The following is a 26903-nucleotide window of genomic DNA, read 5'->3' on the forward strand; positions in this document are numbered from 1 at the left end:
TACATACAAAAGCAGTTGAATATTGAGAAAACATCCCAGACCACGCCAGATCAAGTCCACAAGTCCGATATCAGCCCATACATCCGATACCAATCTTAAAGTCCTCTTCAGACTCCCGAAACACATGCAATGATGCTGAATGCAGAAAGCTCACAGGCCAGTGGGTGGAGGTCTTGTAGATCCAGTGGTGATGTAAGCATGTTGGCACTGGCAGGGGTCTCCATGTGGCTCCTCCAGCTCCAGAGCTCTTGCGTAGCTCCATGTGTCTTGTCCACGAGAATCTCTCACAGGGAGTGAGTGTGTGTCCCGCCTCCAGCGAGCTATTTCTCTCCTTAGTGCCTTCAAAGAGGTCATCAAGCTGTAAGCTGATTGACAGGCTAAACTCCACCCCTTCACTCTTGAGTCTCAAATTGACACCAGGTTATGTAACTACCACAAAACCTGAAGAAGTAGCACGGTGATGAACTGAATTGTGCTTCTTCCCACCCCCGCAAAAAATGTGTCAATTTGTCTAGATCGTGTTTATGAATATTATATAATTATCATCCATTTTGACATCTTTTTGTTTTGTAGTATGAAAACTTTTTCTTGACTTTTTATAATGGTGATCGCATATAATATTCGTATTTTTGTGATGGACTAACTTCACTTAATATAATGTCCTCCAATGAAATGATTAAAATATGTGTGTGTGTGTGTGTGTGTGTGTGTGTGTGCCGTATATACTCAAGTATAAGCCAACCGGAATATCAGCCAAGGTACCTAATTTTAGCACCAATACTGCATAAAAAATGTGCCAAAAAACTCAGCTTATACTTGATGATATATGATATATATAAAATTATTATTATTATTTTTAATCCCCTCGGGTTCATTTATGTTATAAGATGTTTCACAGATTCTTCGTTATTCTTTAATGTTGCCAAGTGTTCCATTATGTGTATGTGTCATAGTTTATGTATCCATTCTTCCCTTGATGGTCGTTTAGGTTGTCTTCATCGTTTGTGCTATGTGAACAGTGCTGAAATGAATTTAGGTGTGCATATATCTATTTTTGTGTCAGATCTTTTTTTCTAGGGTATATACTAAGGTCTCAAGTTACTTTCTTCCCAATTGTTTGAGGAAATGCCTTACTGCTTTTCAAAAGTAGATGCACTATTTAGACTTCACTGTTTAGATGCACATAAACTGCCTCCAGCGGCCTAAGAGGGTTTCCATCTCTGCACTTACTTGCCAACATTTGTTCTTTTCTAAGTTTTGAACTTTGCTATTAATGCTGGGGAAAAATGATATTTCCTTGTTGGCTTTTGCATCTTGTGAATGGCTAATGGTTGCAAGAATTACTTCATATGCTTTTTGGCCACTTTTGAATATCCTCTTTGGTAAAGTGTCTCTCAATGCCCTGTCTGTTCAACAATTAGATTATTTCTCTTTTTCTTATTTAGGTGTTAAAGTTTTCTATAAATTTTAGAGCTTAGTTCCTTAGCTCCCCCCCCCAAAAAAAATTTCCTCACCCTGTACAGGGTTCTCTTTCCATTCATTTTTAATTAGTTTTTTATTAATCGGGAGTTAATGCAAATTTCATATCATTCCATAGATCAATCATGTCAAACAGAATTGTACAGTTTTTACCACAATGCGTTTCCAAACATTGTTTTTCTTCCTGGACTCCTTGACACCATCTCCCTTTTATCCCCAACCACCCCTGTACACCCCACCCCACCCTTACCCCCCGAAACCCTAATTTTACTTGCTGTCCCTATAGATTCATCACTCCTGGGCTTCATATACCAAAACACAGAAAATCACGTAACACAACTTCAAGAGGGTGACCTTGAATGACATAACACCTCTGAGATATACCCTAATATGAACAAGCAAGAACACAGAAAATGTTGGAAACCAGATCAGGTCCAGCCTGCATCAGTTGGGATATCAACTGACAAGGTTTTAACGGTTCAAGTCAGGTTTATGCCTTTGATCTTCTGCCGTCATCTCTCCTGTGCACTCTGTGTAGTAACCACTTTCCTCCCATCCATCGATTATGGTTAGAGAGAGATCACCGGAGGCTTATTTCCTACGGAGTTCCCACAAGTGAATCTTGGACTCCCACTCGCATCCATTGCCTTCTGCAAACCGGATTCTCACAAGTTAGGTTCTGTTACTACTCCCTCCTTCAACTTTGGATGATACGCTTTACAATCCTTCGGTGACTGATGATGGTGTGCTTCTTCCGTGTGGACTTGGTTGACATTCTCTTTTCATTCTGTGAGTAAAATCTCTTAATGCACGTGTCTTATTTTTAGCAGGTTCTAGCCATCAGGTTCATCCTCTCCTGTTTGTGTGTTTTCAGTGATACTTGATAGTATCTTATTGCCAAGTATTAGGGCCTCTAACTTTGTCCCGGTTTTTCCATTGATCTTTATAGTTCGAGGTTTCATATTTAAGTCTCCAATCCATCTTGAGTTCACTTTCATACACATGGCTTGAGGTATAGGCCCTTTTTTATTTTTCTAACAACTTAGATATCCAGTTTTGTTAACGCTATTTGTTAAAGAGGTGCTCTCTTCCCTAACTTAGTGTGTCTGTCTAATTTAACTGTTCGTGGTTGGATTTACTCAATTCTGCTCCGTTGATCTATTGTACCTGTCATAGGGCCAACACTGGGCTGCTTTGAGATTGGGAAGTTTGTTCTTTAGCAGTGCTTTGCTTATTCAGTCTCGTTCCTTTTCGCATAAAGTTAGTGATTAGTTTATCTCTGTAAAGAAGGATGTTGAAAAGTGGATCATAATTGCATTATATCTATTGATTTCATTGAGTAGTGCTGACATTTTCGCAAGGCTAAGACTTCCTAATTATGTGGATCTTTTGGTTTCTGGTACTAGTATTTGTGATGGGATAAAATTTCTTAATATGGCTCCTCTAGCCAAGTGTCCGTAATGCTCACCAAATGACGGGCGGTGGGTCGATGCAAATAAGGTGTGTGTAGCACGAAAAGAGGGGATTGGTCCGTTTTCATCACCCTCTTGCTATAACTGAGCCATCTTTGAAGCAGTAAGAGAAGAGAGAAAGCTGAAGGAGAACCTCAGAAGAGCACATTCAAGATCTCGGGATTGGCAGAGGCCTCCAAGACCAGATGCACCCACCTCTGCGATACTCAGAGAAGCTGCACGGAGACGACAGGCTGTGAAATGGAGAGGGACTAGGCTGCTGGCTGTGGACACCAGTGACTGTAAACTTACTGTTTGCTGATCCTGATGTGTGGTAACCTATTAACTTTCCTGACAGCGATTGCTGTCAAAATGCCCAGGAACCGCAGCCCCACAGATGTGTTACAAGGAGACAAGTCTTCTCTCAGAGCCAACAGAGATAGGAAAGCCTTCCTCCAGCTCTGAAGTTGGACTTCTAGCCTCCTAGACTTCTAGACAACTAAACTGAGCAAAGAAATGAGCTAAGACAAACCCACTCTGACTCCTGGAGGTGCTTTAGAATGTCCAAACATGTGTACCATCCTTTATAAAGCGCTCTAATAGAAAGGCTTTACCTCGTGTGGTAGGTACATAAGGTGGTGTCAACTTGAGATGATTAAGAGTGAAGGGCTAGAGCTTAGCCCGTCGATCAGGTCGCAGCTTGATGACCTTATTTTGGAGGCACAACATAGATAAACTGCTCACTGGATGTCAGATGCACTCTCTGCTTGGTCTTCCTGTTGACAAGCCACATGGAGCTTCACTGATAGAGCCAGAGCCCTGGAGCTGGAGGAGCCACATGGAGACCCACGCCAGCACTGAATTGCTTCCACTGTCACTGGATCCATAAGACTTTCTACCCACTGGCCTGTCATCTTCCTGCATTCAGTGTCATTGCATGTGTTGAGTAAGTTTGAAGAGGAATTTATAGACAGGTATTGGACATATGGGCTAATATCGGACTTATAGACTTGAACTGGACTGGGCTGGGATGTCTCCTTAATATACAGTTACTGTTTATATAAAGCTCTTTCTTACACACATGAGTGCCTCTGGTTTTGTTTCTCTAGCTGACCCTTAGGATTTTTAAAATGTGTATATTCTAGATATTGGCAGCTGTTGTTAAAATTTTATGTACGTAATGGATTGATAACTTTTCCTCATAATTTTTTTCTTCACTGATATATCAAGCTAAAATAAGTCTTTAATAGATGTAGTTTTTATTTATAGAAAATTCCATAAGACCATCTTTAAAAATAAATATAATAAAAACTGGCCCCTATAATAGTTAACGTGTGTTGAAACCTACATAGTCTGTTGTTTAATATGGCCTTAGATCGCTTAGCAGTCGTCTTACAAAAAGCCTTTTTGTGCCTTTTTTTTAAATTAACTTTAATTATAAATGTGGGGAGAGAGTAATAGGTCAGTTAACCTTGGCTGTTATGGAAAAAGTAAAGTTTACTTTTGTTTTCATCACAGTTAGAATAATTTTCATTTCATTTTAAAATCTATGCGCCATTGTCATTTGTGAAGAAAAATAATCCAGTACCAAAAAGAAAATTTAAGGAGGTTAAAAAAAAAAACAACTCGCATTTCAGCCAATAGGCACTAGTTTGTTCTTTAAATTCAGACACTTCCGATATAAAAGGGTAAGTAGCAAGAGGAAGACTCAGGCGTGTGAAGAATTTCATGCTTTACACGATGATGATTGTATTGTAAGATGTATAAGGATTATATGGTAATTTTTAAATTTCATTTCCATGGTGACTGCTTAGGACCCTGCAGGGCAGGGTGGAACTGCCCCTGTGGGCTCAGAGACAGCACCTCATCACGAGGTCAGAAAGCCTCCGCTCTCTCCCATGAAGCAGCTCGTGGTTTCCGACGAGCTGCTGACCTTTGAATTAGCAGCCCGGGGTGTAACTCACTGTGCCCCCAGAGCTCCTGTCGCAAGATGTATGGGGACTATGACTCCGTTTACTGTTTACCGAGGCTTTCTGTGTGCTTGTCTATGAAAAATCTTGACTATGATTTTTGTTTCTGTAGGCTTCCAGAACCTTCGGCTTTATTGTCCAGCCCTCCTTCAAAGGTAAGAAGCTGTAACTACCATTTCTTTAGGGTCCTTGAAACAATATTACACGTCCACCACACAGGTCTAAGCTTGTTCTCAGTGCAGCCTACTCAATTATCCTTTCACTAAGTGCCATTCTGTAGAATACGAGTTGTACTGGGCTTTTCATTAGTATTTTTAAATGTTTTATTCGTTGAGATTTAATATATGTATCGTTCTATATTTCAATCACATCAAATAGAACTACAATTGCTACCAATTTCCAACCATTCTTTTCCTACATGGACTCCTTGACATCGTCTCCCTTTTACCACCCCCACTCTACCCCTCCCCCAACCCCTTATTCTACTTGTCCCCATAGCTTCATCAATCCTACGTTTCAAGCATTTTTAATTTTTATATATTTTACCTGATAATAAAACACCATGAAAATCTTACTAAAGTAAGAGTAATAAGAAATATACTTGTATAAAAACTATAGCCATATTATTAAAATGAGATCTTCTGAAATTAGCTGGAAATAAAGCGACTGCCATCGAGTTGATGCCGCCTCATAATGACCCTTTAGGAGAGGGTAGAACTGCCCCCCCTGTGACTTTCTAAGACTAACGCTACTGGGGTGGAGAGCCCCATTTTCTCCCTCGTTGCAGCTGGTGGTTTTGAACTGTTGACCTTGTCATTAGCAGCCCAATAAGTAACCACTGTGCTACCAGGTGTAGCTCGATAACTTAATTCATTTTATGAATCACCAGGAATACCTTCCTTATAGCTGAAACTCACATTGCTAAGTCTAATTCTCACTAGCACAGAGCTCAGTAGAATATGATTTTTTTTGGCCACACAAAGAATCTTTTGAACCGAATGGTCACATTTTTCTCTCCCGTATTTGAAATGAGCACGGAAATTTGTGTAGCATCATTTTCTGTCGGTTGAAACACTTTCCCTCTCCGAGATAGTAAGAAACTGCCAGCTCCCCATAGCTACTCCATCCTGGGAACAATGGCAACACTTTGGGTGAACTCCTTTTGTGGAGTGACCCCACGCATGTTGGAGTAGACTGTGCACCATAGAGCATTCAGTGGGATTAGTGTGTCAGGCCTTTCTTCTGAGGTGCCACTGATTGGACTCAAACCTGGAACCTACTGGTTAGCAGCCAAGCCTCTTCACCATTTGACTCAGGCAGGGACTCCAGAGTCTAGAGAAGGCAGTCGTAAATCACATTCAGGCCAACTCTTGGAGAAGTCAGAACAACTTAGAGACGGGGAAATGAACACTGCCCTCAACTCCCCCGTGGGAGCCGTGCATCGACAGCCACGACACATGGATGCCTTGAGAACGTAAAACACACGTGTTACAGATGTTCCGCAGGGGCCTGGGCCCCTGCATTTGTCCCTCATGCATCTGGGTGGCCAACATGCACAGTGCTTTTGTGCATTGTGGGGGCTTCTAACGACACTCCCACTTTGACATTTAGAAGAATATCGACACGTTTGCTTCATTGTTAGTTGGGCCACTTTAAGCAGGTTGTAAAGGAAGCCCACTCGTATGCTGTTGAAAATAGCATCAGGAAGACATCACATCCCATGGAAGGGGAAACTGTCCAAGAAGGAAAACTCATGCAGTAAATAGAAATGTAAAGGTGGTGACTACACCTGTTAAGAGTGGAAAACTTCCCGATATTGGGGCTGGTCTATGGCCAGTGGGGATTCACCGGGAGCGGAGTGCGCATCGGCACCCTGCCAATGGATGCTGGGCCTCCACTCTGGCCCACAGCACTCACAAAGGGAGTATTTAGAATTTAGATATTGTACCATCATTCCTCTTCCAGATGGCATATCTTGTCATTAGGTTTCCCTTTGGGCCCACTGGAGTTTAAAATGTTACTATTCTCCTTTCTCTTCGACTGAGGTGTCTCTCTGTTTTCTATGGCCATTATTACTGAGTCCTTTTGGGGGGGGGGGTGTCCTTGTTTGGTAAGCTTCTCTGTGTATGGAAGCTGGAGGTGTAGCTGGATTTGCCTGAGGGCGTGGAAGGGGCAAGGAAATGCATTCACACAATGAAACAAGAAAGCAGAACACTGTCAAAGTTGGTTGTGATGATGGTTGCAAACCCTTCTTGATACGCTTGAACTGTTGAATTGTGCGATGTGTTACTTATAGCTCGAGACAATTGTTGCTTTAAGGGAAAACTTTGAAGAGCTGGAGAAACAAAAGTTCCAGTCCTCACAAGTTTCACGTCATAAGACTGCTGTCTCTGGGTCGGACCTGTTCCTCTCTAATGATGGCACTACAAACCAAACGACCCTCTGCAAAAGCAGACCGGGGAGGCTTCACCAGCTTACCCACTGTGGCGCCAGGACTCCCTCGGGAAGCACTAAACCCTTGCCCTTGAGTTGGTTCCCATACATACCAGCTCTGTGGGACTGTCTCAGAGTGCCCAAGGCTGTGCATCTTGACAACAGCCCGCGGCAATATCTTTTGCCCGTGGAGCAGCAGCTGCGCAGAGCTGTGGCCCTTTGCGTTGGCAGCCCCGCACTTCACTGTAGCATTCCAAACTCAAACCCACGGCCCTGGCAGCCATGCCAGCTCCTACTGACGCCAAATAGGGTTTCCAAGGCTGTCAGTCTTTATAGCGCAGACAGCCTCACTTTTCTCCCACGGAGCAGCTGATGGGTTTGAACCATTAACCTTGTAGTTACCAGTTCAATACTTATCGATATTGCCACCCAGACTCCTTAACCATAGCGCTCAAACAAAAATCCAACTCGCTGCCATCTAGTCAATTCTGACTCATACTAACCTTACAGGACAGGCGAGAAGCGTCCCTGTGGGTTTCTGACACTGTCCATCTTGACCAGAGTAGAGGAACCTCATCCTTCTCCCAGGAATAGCTTGTGGTTCTGAACTGCTGACCTTGTAGTTACAGCCCAACTCATAACCCACTACACACCAGGGCTAGAGGACTTCAAAACCCCAAATATCAAAACACCTGGCTCCACCGTCAACTCTAACTCATGGTAACCCTGTGTGTAGTGGAACTGCCCCATCGGGCTTTTCTCAGCTACGGTCGTTATGAAAGCATCTCCAGGCTTTTCTTCTGTGGCCCTTGGGCGTGTTCACACCACCAACCCTTGTGTTACTGTTGTTGGTAGGTGCCATCGAGCAGATCTGACCCGTGCGGACAACAGAAGGAAACAGTGCCGGGTCCCGCGCCATCCTCTTATTCCTAGGCTTGTTCCGTGGTGGCAGTCCCTGTGTCCGTCCTTCACCGTGAGGGCCTTCCTCCTTTGGGCTGCCTCTCTACTTCACCAGCCATGATCTCCTTCACTAGGGACTGGTTTAGCTTAGCAACATTCCCAAAGCACACTTCTTCCAAGACACATCTGTTGGCTCTTTTGGCAGTTCATAGTATTATTTTTAATATTCGTCACCAGCATCGATTCTCCTTCCATCTTCCTTATTGTTCACATGCATAGGAGGCAGTTGAGAAGTCCATGACTTGGATCAGGCACACCTTCGTCTTCAAAGTGCCATCCGTGCTTTCAACACTCTAAAGAGAGTAGTTGAGAAGTCCATGACTTAGATCAGGCACACCTTCGTCTTCAAAGTGCCATCCGTGCTTTCAACACTCTAAAGAGAGCTTGTGCAGCGGACTTACCCAGTGCAGTGCATCCTTTCATCTCCTGACTGCTGCTTCCATGATTACTGATTGTGGATCCAGAAAAGACAAAATCAGTTTTACTTGTTCTCCATTTATCATGATGTTGTGTGCTGGTCCAGTTATGAGGATTTTGATCTTTTTTATGTCGAATTTAATCCGTATTGAAGGCTGCTATCCTTGGCCTTCCATCAGCAAGTGCCTCAGGTCCTCCTCACTCTGAACAAGCCAGGTTATATCCGTTGGATATTCCAGGGTTTTTTTGATAGACCTTCCTCCAGTCCCAATGCCACATTCCTGTTCATAGAATCCAGCTTCTGACGATTTGCTCCGCATCTAGATGGAATAAGTGTGGGGAGAGGATACACCCTGACACGCACTTCTCCTGGCTTTAAACCATGCCGTAGTCCCTTGTTCTGCTTGCCTACCTGCCTCTTGACCCATGTACAGGTTCTGCACGAGCACGAGTAGGTGATCCGGAATCCCCATGCTTCTCAAGGCTATCATAGTTTCCTTTGATCCATGAAGTCGGACACCTTGGCATAGTCAATAAAACACAAGTCAACATCTTTCTGATATTCCCGCTTTCAACCAGAATCCATGTGTGATGTCAGCAAAGGTAGCCCTTGTTCCACATCCTCTTCTGAGTCTGGCCTGAACCTCGGGCAGCTCCCTGTCAATGCACTGCTGCAACTGTTAGTTATCCGTGCAAGCTGTGTACACCATCCAGAGACCTCATAGGAGACACAGCGAAATATAATTGTCTTGCTTTAAGTAATAGAGGATTTATTGTTTTTTCTCCCTCCCAAAATTGAGCATCGTCCTTCCTCTCAAATATCTTTTCTTTAGTGACTTAGAGCTCATTCGTGACTTGATCTAAACCTTTCTTGAAGGCATTATTAGGCTCTGATGCCCTTTGAAGTAATGAGTTTCATAAGTGTGTTCATTTCATTCTCAGTTTTCTGTCTTGTCATTTTTGTTTGCATAGTATAAGTAGTTTATGCTTTCATCATTTTTAATTTAGGCGTCAGCACACTGGGTTTTAAAAGCCCAGGAGTAAATATTTTAGGCTTCCTTCGACAGATTGCCTCTCACAACTACTCGGTTCTGTGGCTGTAGTGTGAAGAAGTCATGGACAACATATAAATGAACGAGCATGACTATGTTCTAATAAAACTTTATTTACAACTATGGACAGCCAGCTGGGTTTGGCCTGATTTAGAGCTTAGTGTCTTGTTCCACCCCACTGTCATCTCTGGATACTTTTGTTTGCTTTTTGAGGTCTTCTCTGTCATGTCTTCTTTGAGTTATGGTGTGTACACATTGTATACTTGGCTGGATTGCATACCATAATTTAAATAAACTCAAGACTCATTGTCATCAAGTTGATTCTGAATCATAGCAACCCTAGAGGGCAAAATAGAACCACTCCTGTGGGAATCTGAGCCCGTGGTTCTTTACAAGAGTAGAAAACCTCATCTTTTTCCCTACAGATCTGCTGGTGGTTTCAAACTGCTGACCTCGCAGGTAGCAGCCTAACACATAGGATATGTCTGCCGCTAGCCTTCCTTTTGGTGTGCAGGATTTGATAGACTTTTCAGGAAATGCACTATAGTAGTTCTTTGATCTTTGTAACTGTCATCGATGGTTTGGAGCCTGTCCTCACTAATGAGCTTTTTGCATTACAGCTTCCTTGCTTTCACATGTTTTCCTGTTTGACAGCACATTTTCCAACCTCCCTTCCCTTTCATCTTTTGCATTTGCCACTGTTTCACTAAGAAAAATTCCTGGAGCCCTCAGTGCATCTGGAGATGTTTCTAAGTTGTTCTCAAAAGTAATTTATAAGAATAAGACTGATTTTAGCATGAGCCTCCCTGGCACTTTGCTATGGGTTCTTCTTTTTCCAGCGCCTTTTGACTTTCTATCTGAGCATGTTTTCGTCTACTGAGACATTTCCCCAAATCTGTAGTCATTCGGTCTTTTAAAATTAAGAAGAGTTTAAGGAAATAGCTCAATGGTGTTTTCTTTGGAAATTCAATAGCGTGCTTAGAATAACATAAGAATTAATGTTGAGCATAAACGTTTTCCTTTTCATAAACCCTTCAGCGAGTCTCTTCTTTGGGAAGGAGCCATGAAACACCTGAACCAATCAGTCACATCGATGTCAAACATTTTGATCAATTACCAAGGAGATATTTGAACAGTGAGAAGCAAAAAGCATTTAGATTGTTAGAGTGACATCTGTCTTTAAAAAGATGTTTCCCCTGGGAAGGGAATCAAGCATCCTTATAGCGTCGAGCTTTTCGCGTTCACAAAATAAAGCCTCATCTTATTACCTGTGAGCTCTGCCCTTCTGGTTGAAGATACTTTTCTAATAAAAGGCCACCTCACCTAAACATCCTTTGCTAACTTAGTTTAAGTAGGAACATATATTCTTAAGAATATTATGTGTGTGCTTTTGCTTTGGGCTGGCAGATAAAATTTATATGTGACAAATTAATTTAATATTTTAACGATTTATTTACTAGAGGTTGCTGTGTGGCCGATCGGTTCCCCACAGTATATGGGACATTCCCCAGATGCACCTGTTACTTGACAGGGAAGAGGCTTCAGAAATGTTTGTCCCCTGTGCTGTGCATGGACTTCTCTACCAGCTATTATCAGTTCTACGAGTTCTTAGTTTAGCAAAAGGAAGACTAAGAACAAATTTGCATTTCCTAGAGTAGACCCATATTGAGTCTTGTTAACCTATGTTCCCCACAAAAAACATGTAGAAATTTGTAAGAATCCGAGTTGTGCTCACCTGACAGTCCGGGCAGCCTTGTCTACCCAGCTCTGGTACCCCTTCATAATGAGCGTTACGTATTGTGAACCTCCAGGCCACTCTGGATAAGATTCGCACATTCATTGTCACAAAGCGTCCGTGTGACTTAGTTATCACATTGGGTCTAGTGGGAAGAACAGTGGTGGAAAAAGGAAACCGCATAGCACAAGTCGTCTCCAGAGTGACCTTAAAGTAACCCCGTGCCTCTCTGTGCCTCTCTGCCCCGCTGACTGCTTGCTCTGCGAGGTGGTTCTTTTATGGATAACATGAAATAATTGAGTGCAGAGGAAGGAAGAACATGCAGCTGTGCAAGATGGTAATCATGGGACGACCTCGTCTTTGCACTCGGAAATGGGCCAGCCGAGGAAGGAGCCAAGAGGCTCGGGCTGGCGGTTGGCGCACTAAAAGGGACTGCCTCTGATCACTTTGCCCTGCTGACGACGCCTCTCAGAATGGCCTCTGGGTTTAGCATCGGGAGACCCCCTGAAGGATTGGGTCAAATAGCTGTCCGATCATAGCCCCCACATCACCAAGGCCCTGCCTGAGAAGTGAAGTGTGCTTAGCTTCCTACAGTCTGCAAATGGGGGAGCGCTCATCAGTCCCAAGCACTGTTCCCATCTCTGTGCGAAGGGGGCTCTGGCGCCAAATTGCCCCCCTTTTTTATTTTTAATGTTTTGATGTATCAAGGTGACATTTGACATGAATTCACTCTGACATTACAGAAAATAAAATTGTCTGATGAGCCTGTAGAAGCAAAAGAAGACTATACTAAGTTTAACACTAAAGATTTGAAGACAGAAAAGGTATGTGTGCGCAGCGCAGTGGCGTGCTGCGGGTGTACCCGGATACAGCTGTCTGGGCGCTCAAAGGGAGGCGGGGGTACTGGAGGTGCGTGCGCAGTCCCGACTGCAACGTGATGACCGGAGTGTTGCGGATGGAAGCCTTTATTTAAAATTGTGCATGACAAGGAAAATGTTAGGCGATGAAAACGTTTCACAGAAAAAAAGTACTATGCACTGTGTGTGCGTATTCATCGTGGCAAGGGGAGGCCAGGGCGGGAGCAAGGTGTATTTTACCAATCTCCCTTCCCGGAGGCTTTCCAGGAATTCTCATCCTCCTGCTGACTTCAGCCCATGTTAAAACATTAGTAATATTGCTAATCAACTTATTCCTTTTTACATATATTTACATATAAATAAGTATCCAAATATATACTGATAAGTATATAAATAGATCTGTTTATTTATGTTTAGTATAGGTGTCATTATAAATGTAATATATAAATTATGTATAAGAACACATATACACATGCATATATACCTCTGCTACACATGACTTAAAATCGGTATTATAATATTGATATGGTTTTTAGTTCTTTTCTTTTAATTTACTATATTAAGATATTATATCCACATCATTCAAGGATGTGTGTTATTCGATTTCATCATATGGAATATAATTTATTTAATCATTCTTCCTCTTTGGGACACATAGAATACTTCAGATTTAAGAATTTTTGATGTAAGGAAGTACTTAACTTTTTAATTTATAGTCTACACCTCTGATTACTGCACTAGACCCTTTTTAGAAGTGACCATAAGAGGCCAGAAAACATGAACCATTTCATAATATTTGAAATACATATGGTCAAAATGATTTCCAAAAATGTTATAAAGTATGGACTCTCAACCATTACTGCTGCTTACATGGTTGACACCACTGAGTATCATTTTTATTCTTGAAAATATTTGCTTGTTAAATTAGTTTGCTAATGGGTCACTGTAGTTGAGTCAATTCAGACTCATAGTGACCCTTCAATAGTGGTTTTTACAAATGTTTATTGCCCATTTGAATTTCTGAAAATGCTGTCTTGTTTTTATATTGGAATAGTAATGCTTTTTCTTGTTGATTTTTATGAATTCATTCTAAATTAATTCTATTAACACTTTCCATGACATATAGACACAAATAATGATACAATAATTTTTAGTCCTTTTGATTATTTAGCAGTTTTAAATTTTCTCAGAAATAAACATGTAAAACTTTCCTTTATGATTTATACCATTTTTGATGGTTTAAATTCTACTTACATTTTAACAATGTTCAGCAACCACCCTTAGAGTTTGATTTTTCGTTGTTGTTGTTCTTTAATCTACATGAAATTTATTTTAGCATGTAGTGCCAGGGGATAATTCAATTTGAGCTCATGGTAGCTAGCTACCTCTTTGTTAGCAGGGACATTTTCAGTTTCTCTCAGAGCAACATTTGCGTCCCGTCCTTCTAAGTCCCCCGTCTCTTTGTGTCCAGTTGGGACTGGCACCACTGACTTAGGGGTTGAGCCAGGGTGTCATCAAATCATTCAGGGTAGCTTATCTGAAAGGGTTTGTAATCTTTAGCCCTCTAGCCAAACACTAAGCCCATTAAATTGTCAGTGACAGAAAGTGTGGGAGGAGTGTGAGGATCATGTACTGTAGCCATAAAAGATACTTGGGCAATCATTTTATTCCAATGACACACAAAATAAAAATTTTTTTCTTTGCTGATTCCCACACAGTATTGTTCTGAATAAGCTGCAGAAGAAGTAGATATTTACAGGGAAGACTCATTTGGAGTCAGCTTTTGGGAAAGTATTCCTTTGTTGGCGGGAAAATAGGCAGCTCTTCCGGTGCACTCAGGATGCCTGGTAATACCGGCATCTTTGGAACAGAGCCCTGTTCTCCTGGCTTTCCCACAGAGTGTCAGAATAAAATCAAGTGGTACATTGCTGTGAATTATGCACCAGGTAGTAACTCAAGGCTGCAATTCCTCCCTCTGACAGCACACATTGGATTATAGTCGGCAGTCAGTTCCACGAAGGGTGTTAGCTCTTAATGCGCTCTCAAGAATCATCCCACCTCTAGTAAACCATCACTTGTAATAGTCCGCCCCGCACAAGACAGTAGTTAGGTCTTTTGGCTTTTTTTCTGAATAGAAATTCTTAGTAGAATGCAGAACTCCTTTTCCAATCACTGCCGCGTTAGCTGTGAACGCTTACTTCCTCGTAGTGAGCCTCCAGACATGCGCGGTCTCGTTTGATTTGCAGGTGTGATTTGTCAATGTTACATTTGTAACAATTGTCCCTCTTATTTTCATTAACAGAAAAATAGCAAACTGACTGCCGCACAGAAGGCTTTGGCTAAAGTCGACAAGAGTGGGATGAAAAGTATCGCTAGCTTTTTTTGTGCCAAAAACAAAAGAAAGATTTGAAACTTTGAAAATAACATCTAGAAACGCTTTGCTTTTGCTTTATAACATGTCCAGCTTCCTCTCGTCCTCCACACCACAGTACTTCCTGATCCTTAATGGCCACTTTTGGAAGATAGAGCAAAAAAATATGTCCACAAATAAGCTAATGCGCAATTTTCATATTCAGTTGAACAATCTCTGTATTTTATTTTTATGTTCCTGGATTTGCAAAAGCAATTGTGTAATTGTATGGCCGGTGGCCTTTGGAGGCTTGTTCAACATGGGGAAGCGTAATCACGAGGACAGAATAAGCAGCTGAGTCCCTCAATAAAAGATGACAGCCTTTCAGTGTCTGTCTGTCTGTCTGTTGTTTCCTACAAGTTTGCCGTGTAGTTGCTGCAGATAAACTATTTTCAATGTTCCGAGAAATCATCGCTAACCTGTCAGGTAAACTACTACCCTTAAAATGTCAGCTTTTGGTAAATGGTGTTTTACTGTCTTTGTGTTCATTTAAGGATGGATGGATGGATGGATGGATGGATGGATGGATGGATGGATGGATGGATGGATGGATGGATGGATAGATAGATAGATAGATAGATAGATAGATAGATAGATAGATAGATAGATGATAGATTGGTAGATAGATAGATATATCGATGATATATTGATAGATGATAGATAGACAGACAGATATATGTCTCTAAATCATGGCAAGCTTGTGTATAACAGATGGAAATATGGCTCAGTCTTGCATCAGCCCCACAGTCTTGCATCAGCATGCTCAAGTTCATCGCTGAGGCTATTGCGTCCATCCATCTCACCCAGGATATCCCTCGTCCTCATTGGCACTCTTCTTCATGTAAACATGCCTTTCTCTAGTGCTTGATCCCTCCTGGTGCTGGATCCAAGCAGGAGCCTTAGACAGTGTTCTGCTGTAATTCATAGGGTTTCACTGTCTGATTTCTAAGTGCCACTAAGCCTTTTGTCTACTCTGTCTTGTCACTGGAGACCCTGCTGGTATTTGAAATCCCAATGGCGTAGTTTCTAGCACCACAGTCACACACAGTCATCAGAGTACAAGAAATTGACAGCTGGGCAATCTCGTTGACTCACTGCCATCTTGTTGATTTTGACTCCTAACGACCCTGTAAGACAGGCTTGAACTGCTCCTGGGGGTTTCCGAGACGAAATCTTCGCCAGAGGAGAAAGCTTCGTTTCTCTCCCTTGGAGCCGCTGGTGGCTTCAAGCTGCTGACCTTGTAGTTAGCAGCCAATGCATAGCCCAGCGTGCCACCAGTCCTCCGCAGATGAGTAACCGGTAAAAATATTACAAAGGATAAAATGAAAAATTTAATCTTCATCCTTTTTATTACCTGGAAGCAATCTGGAAATATTTTATAATAAGAATTTTTGCAAGAAATTATAGTGGTAACTTTAAAACCATTTTTATACCATTTTATGGGCATATCTCTCATTAATGCTAAGTATTCCACCTAAATATTAATTTTAAAGTCAGTCCTGGCTGCTATTGACTCACGATAACCCATGTATACGAGAGCAGAACTGTGCTCCCTAGGATTTGGCCACTGACTGGTTTTTCAAACACTAACGCCTTCTTCTAAGATACTTCAGAGCGGACTTGAATCTTCAGCATTTTGGAAAGCAACGAAGCACATTAACCATTTACATGATGCAGGGACTCCAAAACCAGTGTTTCCATTATTTTTATATTTGATTAATAACACGGACCCTATTTTTGACAGATTATTTGTATGTAGTTACTGTTGTAAATAATGTAAACAGCCGGGTGATAGGTAAATATCTGCCTTTTTATTCTTTCCTGAAAATGGCAGTTTTTACATCTTTGACCTTTTCTCTCAGGAGTCCCGAGCCTTACAGTGGAGACTGGTGTTTAGAAACCAAGGCCCAGGCAGTCGTCTTGTTCATTTCTGTTGGTGGGTCAATTCTGCCAGCCTACTTGGCGGCCAGAGCTAGGAAGTGTCTGTGTGTTTGCACGTGTGTATCTATGGATGATCTACTCTGTCAGAACTATTTGCAGGGTGCCTACATGGATGCAGCTCCCGGTGAGTCCCCTCTAACCATCTCCAGGGATGTGAATAACCTTGTATATCAGAGAGCGCTGTAAATCTGATTAAGGCCGCTGTAGTTAGGTTATAATGTAATACCTTATCATCTGATCTCCCTTTTGGTTCATTTTAAAATTTCAGCTTTTAATATTTTCGGCGTTCTTTTTGATTGAGGTTTTGCTCTGTTTTGTCATTGTTGGTTTTTTGTTTGCTTGCTCCCTGTTGGCGTTTGGTATGGTTTTCTGTGTATGAGATCCAGGATGGGCAGATCTATGGAGATGGTAACTGGCTTAATAATTGCATCGGGGAGTGGCAGGGGAGGTTGGGGTGAGATGAGGCACTAACAACAATAAGTCCAAGAAGAAAATGTTCTGAAACCGCTTGCAGTAATGCTTGCACAACTCATTCGTCTTCATATGATTAAATTGGATGTGAACTATATGCCAATAAAACTATTTTTACAAACCTCTTTATCCACATGCATTCATCGATATGTGTGGCCTTTATTATCAAGTTGGGGAAGTTCTATTCTCAGTTCACTGAGAATTTTTATCATGAATGAGTATTAAATTTTGTCAGATACTTTCTGGCATCTATTGACGTGATCATATAGTTTCTGAAATCTGATGATTAATTTAAGTTACTAATATATACTATTATGCTATGCCCCATTTGAAATAAATTTTAAGTGTCCTGATTTTCTATGGGCAAGCAGAATGAAGAGTGGCATATGATATATGTTCTTTATCTTACAAACTAGAACTGACAGCGACAAACTGATGTTATTTTTTTTAAATAAGCAGGTCAGATATGCTCAGAAACAAGTGTAATATTTAAGGTACCAGTGTTTCTGATATTTCCTAATTTCCTTTTGATTGATGGTTTTCTGTGTGCTGTAGCTGAAATCCAGGGTAGGTAGCTCTATGGAGACAGTAACTGGGTTAATGGTTTCTTGGAAGTGTGCCGCGAGAGGTCAGGGGCAAATGGGGGGCTCGTAAAGATGAGTCCCAGATGGAAAGGAATGTTCTAAAATTGAGTGTGCAGCTCTTCTCGATATGCCTGCACTACTGAATTGTATGATTTGTGGATTAAGTGTCAATAAAACTTTAAAAAATGAAATGGAATGCATAAAAGATTGATATCCTAGGCATTAGTGAACAAAAATGGATAGGTCTGGGTTATTTTGACAGGATACCCTTATGGTTTACTATGTTGGGAATGCCAATTTGAAAACAAGTAGTGTCATATTCCTCATCAAAGAGAACATTTCAAGATTTACCTTGAAGTACAATGCTGTCTCTGATAGAATAATATTTATACAATTAAAAGGAAGACCCGTTAATAGGACTGTTACTCAAATTTATGCACCAACCACTGAACCCAAAGATGAAGAAATAGAATTCCATCAATTTCTTCAATCGGTACTGAAGAATTACTGAAGATTTATCAAGATGCACTGATGATTACTGGTGATTGGAATGGGAAAATTCAACTGAAGAAGGAGCAATAGTTGGAAAATATGATCTTGGTGATAGAAATCAATGTTGGAAATTGCATGATAAAATTTATTAAAGCCAACAATTGATTTATTGTGAATACCCTTTTAAACTAACATAAATAGTGTTTACTGTGGACATTGCCAGATGAACTACCCAGGAATCTGATTTGTGGAAAATTTCAGTATCATCCAGCTAAATATGTCCAGGAGCTGAATGTGAAACAGACCAATAACTACACATATCTACATTCAGGTTAAACCGGAGAAAGTTACAACAAATCGACAACAAGCAAATTAGAGCCTTGTTTACGTCCCACCTGAATCTAGAGTTCATATCAGTGATAGATTTGACACATTGAAAACTAATGATGGAAGAACATGTAGATTGTGGACATCAAGAACATCACACATCAAAAAAAAAAAAAAAGAACATCACACATGAACAAACCAAACTCGAGTGACATCAAATCAATTCTGACTCACAGCAACCCTATAGGACAGGGTTATTTGCCAAACGGTCTTTACAAAAAAGTGGGGGGGGACCAAAGTCAATGTCAGAAGAGATATTGAAATTGGCTTTTGAATGTAAAGTAGCTATAGCAAATGGAAGACATGATAAAGTAGGGGGGGGTTGAATACAAAATTTCAAAGGGCAGCTCAAGAAGACAATGTTTAGGACTGAAATGAAATGCACAAAAGTATGGAGTTTGTAATACAAGCAGGAAGAACTTGCTCAGCATTACTCAAGCTGAGAGACGCAAGAAAAAATTCCAGTGTGTCATAATATTAAAAGATTCTCTGTGCAAGAGTTGTATGAGTCCCTAATAAAATGTTAAAAAAAGAAAAGAGGGAAAAAAAGAAAATGATTAGGGCAAAGAATGTACAGATGTGCTTTATACAATTGATGTATGTATATGTATGGACTGTGATGAGAGTTGTATGAGCCCTAATAAATTGTTTAAAAAAAAAAAAGATTCTCTGCGCAAAACACTGAATGATGCAGGAAGAATTTTTTTTAAAAAACATAAGAGGAATACACAGAATCACTGTACCAAAAAGAATCGGTCAAGGTTCAACCATTTCCAAAAAAAGTAGCATTTGATCATGAACCTACAGTATATATTTTTAAATAAATGATTAAGGTATTTTTAAAAATGGTTTTATTGGCATATATTTCACATCATTCAAGTCAATAATTCAGTCATATTAATAAGATTGCATAATCACCTTCCCATCAATTTTCAAACATTTACTTTTTCTACTCATTGCCATCAGCTCCCAACTTTCCCCACCATACCCCCCAACAGACCATCAGTGCAATCCCTGTCTATAGCTCTACCCATCCTGGATTGAATATACTGAAAAACATAGAAAACAATTTAAATTTAAAAAAAAAAACCTTACTGTACTCTGCATGATAGCAAGTCTATTCATATCCCTTGTCTGTGGTGAGAGAAGAGAATTCACTGGAGACTCCCTCCCTGTGGGGAACCTAAAAATGGTTTTTGGGCTCCCACTGTCATCCGTAGCCTTCTACAAACCAGCCGTTCACAATTTAAGCCCTGATACCACTCCCTCCTTCAGGTTTAGATTTTATCATTCATAATCCTTGGGTCACACCGGCTGGTGTGCTGCTTCTGTATAGGTCCAGTTGATGCCTTACTCAGATGGCTGTTTGAAGCCAAGCCTTTAAGAATTCAGTTGCGATTGTTTCTAATATGCAAGCACCATCTAGTTCTTTGGCTATACTGTAGCACACATATCTTAAGTGATCTCTTCATGTGGACAGCATCAAACAAGGCCATGTAATAAGAACTAATTGTACTCAGATTGGGGCTAGAATTAAGTGTGAGCTCAAAATTCATTCATATACGTATGGCTTCTGTTTTACTTTAGAGGTATCATTTTATGTTAGAGAACATTGATCATCCCTCTGGGGCATGATGTAATGCTATTGATAGTGTTATTTTTTAGCCAATGGTGTAGAATTAAAAACAATTTTGAGAAATGATACAATTGTAGGCTGGCTACGAAGCTCAATACACGAATTGTTGATTTGTCTAGATTAAACAATAGTCAACAGCAATAATCACACAAAGACACACACACAAAATCAAGAAAAACAAAATCTAACAACTGAAAAGTACCCAAACCCTATGGAATACACTGAGAAAGAAGCCCCGGAACTACCAGAAAGAGAGTGTTTAAAATGACGTTTAGGAAATATACATGAGGATGGGGAAATAGATCTATGTACACATATTTATAGGTTTAGTATTAAGGTAGTAGATGGACATTGGGCCTCTACTCAGGTACTCCCTCAATGCAAGAACACTTTGTCTATTAAACTGGCATTCCATGATGCTCACTTTCCCGACATGATTGCTGAAGACAAAGAGGGGGAATAAGCAAATGTGGTAAAAAAAGAAAGCAAATGTGGTGAAGAAAGCTGATGGTGTCTGGCTATCAAAAAATACGGTGTCTGGGGTCTTAAAGGCTTGAAGGTAAACAAGCGATCATCTAGCTCAGAAGCAACAAAGCCCACATGGAAGAAGAACACCAGCCTGTGTGATCACGAGGTGCTGAAGGGATCAGTTATAAGGCATAAAAGAACAAAAAAAATCAAATCATTGTGAATGAGGGGGAGTGCAGAGTAGACACCCAAAGCCTATCTGTAGGCAATTGGACATCCCCTTACAGAAGGGTCACAGGGAGGAGATGCAGTGTAGCAACGATGAAAAATACAACTTTCTTCTAATTACTAAATGTTTCCTCTCTCTCCCCCGACCCCTACCCCTACCCCCACTATCATGATCCCAGTTCTACCTTACAAATCTGGCTACATCAAAGAATGTACTCTGGTACAAATAGGAACTGGAAACACAGGGAATTCAGGACAGATGGTCCCTTCATGACCAGTGGTGAGAATCACGATACTGTGAGGGTGGATTGGTGGAAAAGGGAACCTGATTACAAGGATCTACATATAACTGTATGGCTGGATCAATGCCAGGCTGGCTTCTAGCAGCAAGTGACCTTGAATCCCCCCCACCCGTGTGGAGCTGACCAGAGCTGACTGACACAATTAGCAGCAAGTGGCCTTGAATCTCCCCCACCTGTGTGGAGCTGACTGACACAACTAGCAGCAAGTGGTCTTGAATCTCCCACCCACGCCTGCAGAGCTGACCAGAGATGGCTGTGTAACCTGTCAGCAGCTTTGCAAGGTTTTTTCTTTCTTTTACTCATGGCCCGTTTGGTTCAGTACCCACTTTGTTCTTGGCCCGCTGCTCTGCACCCTGCACGAATACACCTGGGAAGAGGAAGACACCTTACATTCCAGAAACACGACACCTATACCTCCCTATCCCTGACTACTTTACTGTATATGGACTCAAAACAGCCCAGTCACGTTTTCTGGCCATATAAGCGCCACCCCTGTAGCCTGGGGCGCGACTTTCCCAGCCCAGACACTGTGGACCGTGGGACTTCACCCAGGCTGGGTTTTTCTCCCCACTAAAGTCTGTTTGCTCTAATTCGATTGATTTGGACTCTGGCACCTATTGACTACCTTACAATAACCTCCTCCCTTGGGGATGGACAACAGAAAAGTGGGTGGAGGGAGACGTTGGACAGTGTAAGATATGACAAAATAATTTCTAAATTATCAAGGTTCATGAGGGGGGGAGTGGGGAGGGAGGGGGAAAATAATGAGCTGATACCAAGGGCTCAAGCAGAAAGCAAATGTTTTGAGAATGATGAGGGCAATACATCTACAAAAGTGCTAGACACAGTGGATGGATGGATGGATTGTGATAAGAGTTGTATGAAACCCGAGAAAATTATTTTTAATGACGTGTATCACACTACAAAAGAGCTGAGAATTGCTCCCAAAAGCAAAGGAAAAACAGTATTGAAGGAAGAAGTCCAACTGCACCAAAGGAATCAGCCAAACCCAAGGCTCCAGAAATTGACTAAATATCTATTGAAATGTGCCCACAAGCTGGTGCCATCTGGAGGCACTCATGCACCTGTGCCAACAAGTTGGGAACACAGCTAGCTGGGCAGCCGCCCGGAAGAGACCCATACTTCTGCCCATTCCAAAGAAAGATGACCCAACAGAATGTGGAAATTTTAAAACAATACCATTAATATCATTCGTAAGTAAATTCTTGCTGAAGTTGAATTTTAAAGTGGCCTCAGCGTTACATTGACAGGGGGCTCTGCCAGAAATTCGGAAGAGCATTTGGACTGAGAAATATTGCTGATGTCAGATAGATTTGTTTATGAAAGCACAAAATACAAGACTGCTTACTTGTGTTTTATTGACGATGAAAAGACATTTGACTGTGTGAACTATAACAAACTATAGAGAATATCACAAAAACTATAGATCAATATCACAATATCACCAAAACATGGAATTACATAGCAATTGCTTGCTTAAGTGCATAACACAAGAGCTTATATAGAATCATTTGAACAAAGCAAAAGACTACTGTATAGCTTAAACCCAGGAAAGCGTGCATCAGAGTTCTTTTCACCATATTTTTTTTACCAATTTATGCTTTATACATATACTGAGAAGCTGGACTACTTGAAGAATGTGGCAATAGTATGAATTGGAAGATGATTCGTGAACAAGCTGTCATATATAATAAATATGGGTAGGTAAGGATGAATATATGTATTTTTTCCTTTTCTTTTTTAAATCACTTCATTAGGGGCTCATACAACTCTTATCACAATCCATACATACATCAATTGTTTAAAGCACATTTGTACATTCACTCTCCTCATAATTCTCAAAACATTTGCTCTCCACTTAAGCCCCTGGCATCAGGTCCTCATTTTTTCCCCTCCCTCCCCGCTCACCCCTCCCTCATCAACCCTTGATAATTTATAAATTATTATTTTGTCATATCTGGACCTGTCCATTGTCTCCCTTCACCCACTTTTCTGTTGTCTGTCCCCCAAGGAGGAGGTCATATGTGGATCCTTGTAATCGGTTCCCCCTTTCCAACCCACCCTCCCAATATCGCCACTCGCACAACTGGTCCTGAAGGGATCATCCGCCCTGGATTCCCTGTGTTTCCAGTTCCTATCTGTACCAGTGTACATCCTCTGGTCTAGCCAGACTTGCAAGATAGAATTGGGATCATAGTGTATATATGTATTTTTAAGCCACAATTTAAAATTTATTTAAAATGGAGTATAACATAATAGTCTATATTAGCAACTTAAACTAACCTTCGGAGTGGACCAAAAAGGGAGTAGTATATTGATTTTATAGAAGATCAAACTGCAGTTCTCTATACAAACATGTGGCAGAACCTGCATGTCTACTATTTTATAGACCTAGTGCTGGTGTAGAAAAAATGATCATAAGTAGGAGTTTTAAATAACCGGAATTTATTACCTCCGTTTTGGAAGCAATGGGTCTGGTTTAGGGCAGAGGAAAGTCCTCCCTTGGTTCCTGTCTGTCTTTCCACTGTGTCTATGTCTCTGTGCCTAGTCTAAGACACTTCTTAGAAATGATTAGGTCTAGGACCAACCCTATTGGCATGTCCTGTTTACATGACAAAAATCTCTTTCCAAGTGGTCATAATTACAGGCACAGGAGACAGGACTTGACCACATCTTTTGGGGAGGGACACAATTCAGTACTTAACACCCTTAGCCCCAGGCCCTTTCCCCTTTTGTTCCCCCAACACCATTTTACTGTTTGTGTCATTTATGGTCATATATCTTAAGTGGTTTGATTTGTTCATTTTCCTTTAAGGAATGAAAAATGGGATTGCATTCTGTGCCATTCTCTTACTCCAACATTCATAAATCAATTATGCCAGTCTATTTGCCCTCAGCAGTAGTATGTCAAACCCAAGGTGAAGTGCCTACTTCTCTGTGTTTTCATGTTAAATGCTGAGTTCAGTAGTCAGTATTTTAGCGACTACTCTAATTCCATCAATACAAGTTACTTTGCTGACCTCACGCCAAGCAAAGTGTCCTGGTGGCTTAGTGGGTTCTGAGTTGGATTGCTAACTGAAGTCAGCAGTTCAAAACCACTGTCCCACTGGGTCACTATTAGTCCGAATTGACTCGATGGCAGTGGATGCGGAGCATTTCACACCAATCAAACCTGCCAGAGAGAGACATGCACCAAATGAGATTTGCGGAGGAACCACAGCTTCTTTATAGACTTAAAGGAAAGATTACCTTCAAAAAACCAAACCAAGCTCACTGCCATCGAGGCAGTGCTGACTCATCGTGACTCCCTGTGGGTTTCCCAGACAGCTGTGGACGGGAATAGAAAGCCCAGTCTTTCTGCCTTGGAGCTGCTGGTGAGTCCAACTGCCAGCCATGTGGATCACAGCACATGGAACTACCCCACCACTAGGGCTCCCCTGTGCTTTCATCAAAATCTTTGTAAAATTAAAGCTAGCCATGCTGTTATTCTTTTTTGTTAAATTTTTAATTGACATATAATTCGCGTTCATGCAATTCAAAAGTCAAACTCACTGCCATCAAGTCAATTCTGACTCATAGCAACCCAATTGGGCACAGTAGAACTATACCTTGTGATTTTTCAAGTCTAAATCTTACAGGAGTAGAAAACCTCATCTTTCTCTTACAGAGCAGGCTAGTGGATTCAGACTGCTGACCTTGAACTTCACAGCTCAACTTGTAACCCACCATGCCACCAGAGCCCCCATACAATTCAATAGTTTAAACATATGAAAAAGAATTATGTAACCATCACCACAATTTTAGAATCTTTTCTACTTTCTTGTACTCATGATCCGCTCCCCGTTTCCTGCTACCTTCCCATGCCATAACCCTAAGAAACTGTTCATCCAGTTATTGTCTCGAGATTTACCCATCCCACGCTCTTAGTTAATTCTTGCAAAAGAAAAAATGCATGGAACTATGTCTCGATTTACATATTTATTTAATAACACATACTAAGCACTCACAATATACCTAAAATTGTTGCACTGTTTGTCGTTAATTGCTTTTCAGAAACAGATCGCCAAGCCTTCCAGGAGCCTCTTCTGCTAACCTTTGGCTAATCGTTGAGCGCTAACCATCTGTACACCCAGGGACTCCTAAATATTGTCCTGGGTTCTGGAAACCCAGCTGTAAACATGGCAGACAGAACAGCTGTCCTCACAGGCTTTCTGCACTAGGATAGGTAGGCGGTTGGTAAGTCAGGTAATGATAGAGGCCTATGGGAAAGAAGCTCGGGATGGGAGTAAAGTTCTGGGGGCCTTTGAATAAGTGGTCATCCACATTATGGCAGAGCATCTGATTTTCACCAACCATAACACTTTTATAACTCAGAGTTCCAGAATGTGTAGGGTGGCCGTGAGTCAGAATTGACTCGATGGCAGTAAGTTTGGATTTTAGAATTCCAGAAGAGATTACTTTTGACATAGAGTTAATAAGAAACTTACAGTAATTAAAGTGGTTCAGTTACATGCTTCATGGGGATATTTGGGGCAACTGCTTCAACTAGTAAGTCTCGATTTATTTATTGGTCTATAAATAAGAGTTTACATAAGACTATCTTTTCCTGAAAGGATCTTAAAAAGAAAGAAATAAAGAAAAGAACAAGGAGAAAACCTGGTTAGAACTCAAAACTTTGTTGTCATGTTTCTTTTTCATTTTCTTCCCTAAAATGATCATCCATATTCCAAAAGTTTGGCCAACTCTTTAGGAGCCTGATATGCAGCCTTAGTGATGTCATGAGGCCTGGTGGCACATTGAGACCTGTTACTCCCTGGCTGGTTTCTCAGAAGCAAGCATGAGGGGATCAGCCAGCCTCACCTTTCTCTTCCAGGCACTACCAACAGGGCCTAGGGCCCCCATGGCTGCTTCCTCACCACCAGGGCACAGCACAGGGCCCCCCTTTCTCTCTGGATGCCAGGCAGCACCAAGACAGAAGGAATCCTGAAGCTAGTTGTTCAGCAATAGACCTAGCCAATAAACTTCCTGCATAACTTCAGACACCTACAAGGCTTTACACTTTTTTCTTCTGCGCTTTCTAGAAAAATCGCCAAGTACAAACAGGCATGTTTTAAAGAACTAGCCGTGAGTGTTTTGATTGTACATGATAATCACCACTCGACTGGGGCAGTGGCTGGTCATGCTGGAGCCCCTGGCAAGGTGACAGTCATGGAGTGTGAATCTGCCAATACAGCCCTGCAAGCATGCTGTCCACTTTCCCAGCACCCCAAAAAGGCATGTCTGATGGAGAAGGGGCACGGCAAAATCCTCATTTCTTAAACCTGACCACATTGGCCCATTCTGCCCCCTGGGGTGAGCGCCCATGCAGGCTTATAGGGTGATCAAAGAACTTGATTTCCCCACACCAAGATTTAATGAACCAAGTATGAACTCTTACATTTAACTAAAACTGACCTTTTTTTGCCCCCTATCAATTTAGCAACTTTTAATTCTTAAATTCTTAATGATACCTAGACATGTGCATTTCATGATCTCCTGAAGTTATAAATATTGCTTCATTTAAAAAACACATTTGCTCAGCATATGTATTATTTTATTTGCTTAAGAGG

The 26903-nt window shown here is 41.3% G+C and overlaps 1 protein-coding gene across 2 annotated transcripts in view; it reads left to right on the forward strand.

Moving 5' to 3' along the window:
* Positions 1-26903, forward strand: part of RNASEH2B (ribonuclease H2 subunit B) — a 94504-nt gene that overhangs the window by 57811 nt on the left and 9790 nt on the right. Inside the window, exons 9-11 of one of the 2 annotated variants that reach the window (XM_075563486.1) lie at positions 5013-5055; positions 12241-12321; positions 14657-15091. In XM_075563486.1, coding sequence (XP_075419601.1) covers positions 5013-5055; positions 12241-12321; positions 14657-14764 — 232 coding nt within the window. In that variant the 3' untranslated portion in view covers positions 14765-15091. Of the gene's footprint in view, positions 1-5012; positions 5056-12240; positions 12322-14656; positions 15092-26903 lie in introns of those variants that run through there. The other variant, XM_075563485.1, reaches the window with a different exon arrangement.

Source organism: Tenrec ecaudatus, chromosome 11 (assembly GCF_050624435.1).
Source record: "Tenrec ecaudatus isolate mTenEca1 chromosome 11, mTenEca1.hap1, whole genome shotgun sequence".
In the NCBI taxonomy this organism is placed as follows: domain Eukaryota; kingdom Metazoa; phylum Chordata; class Mammalia; order Afrosoricida; family Tenrecidae; genus Tenrec; species Tenrec ecaudatus.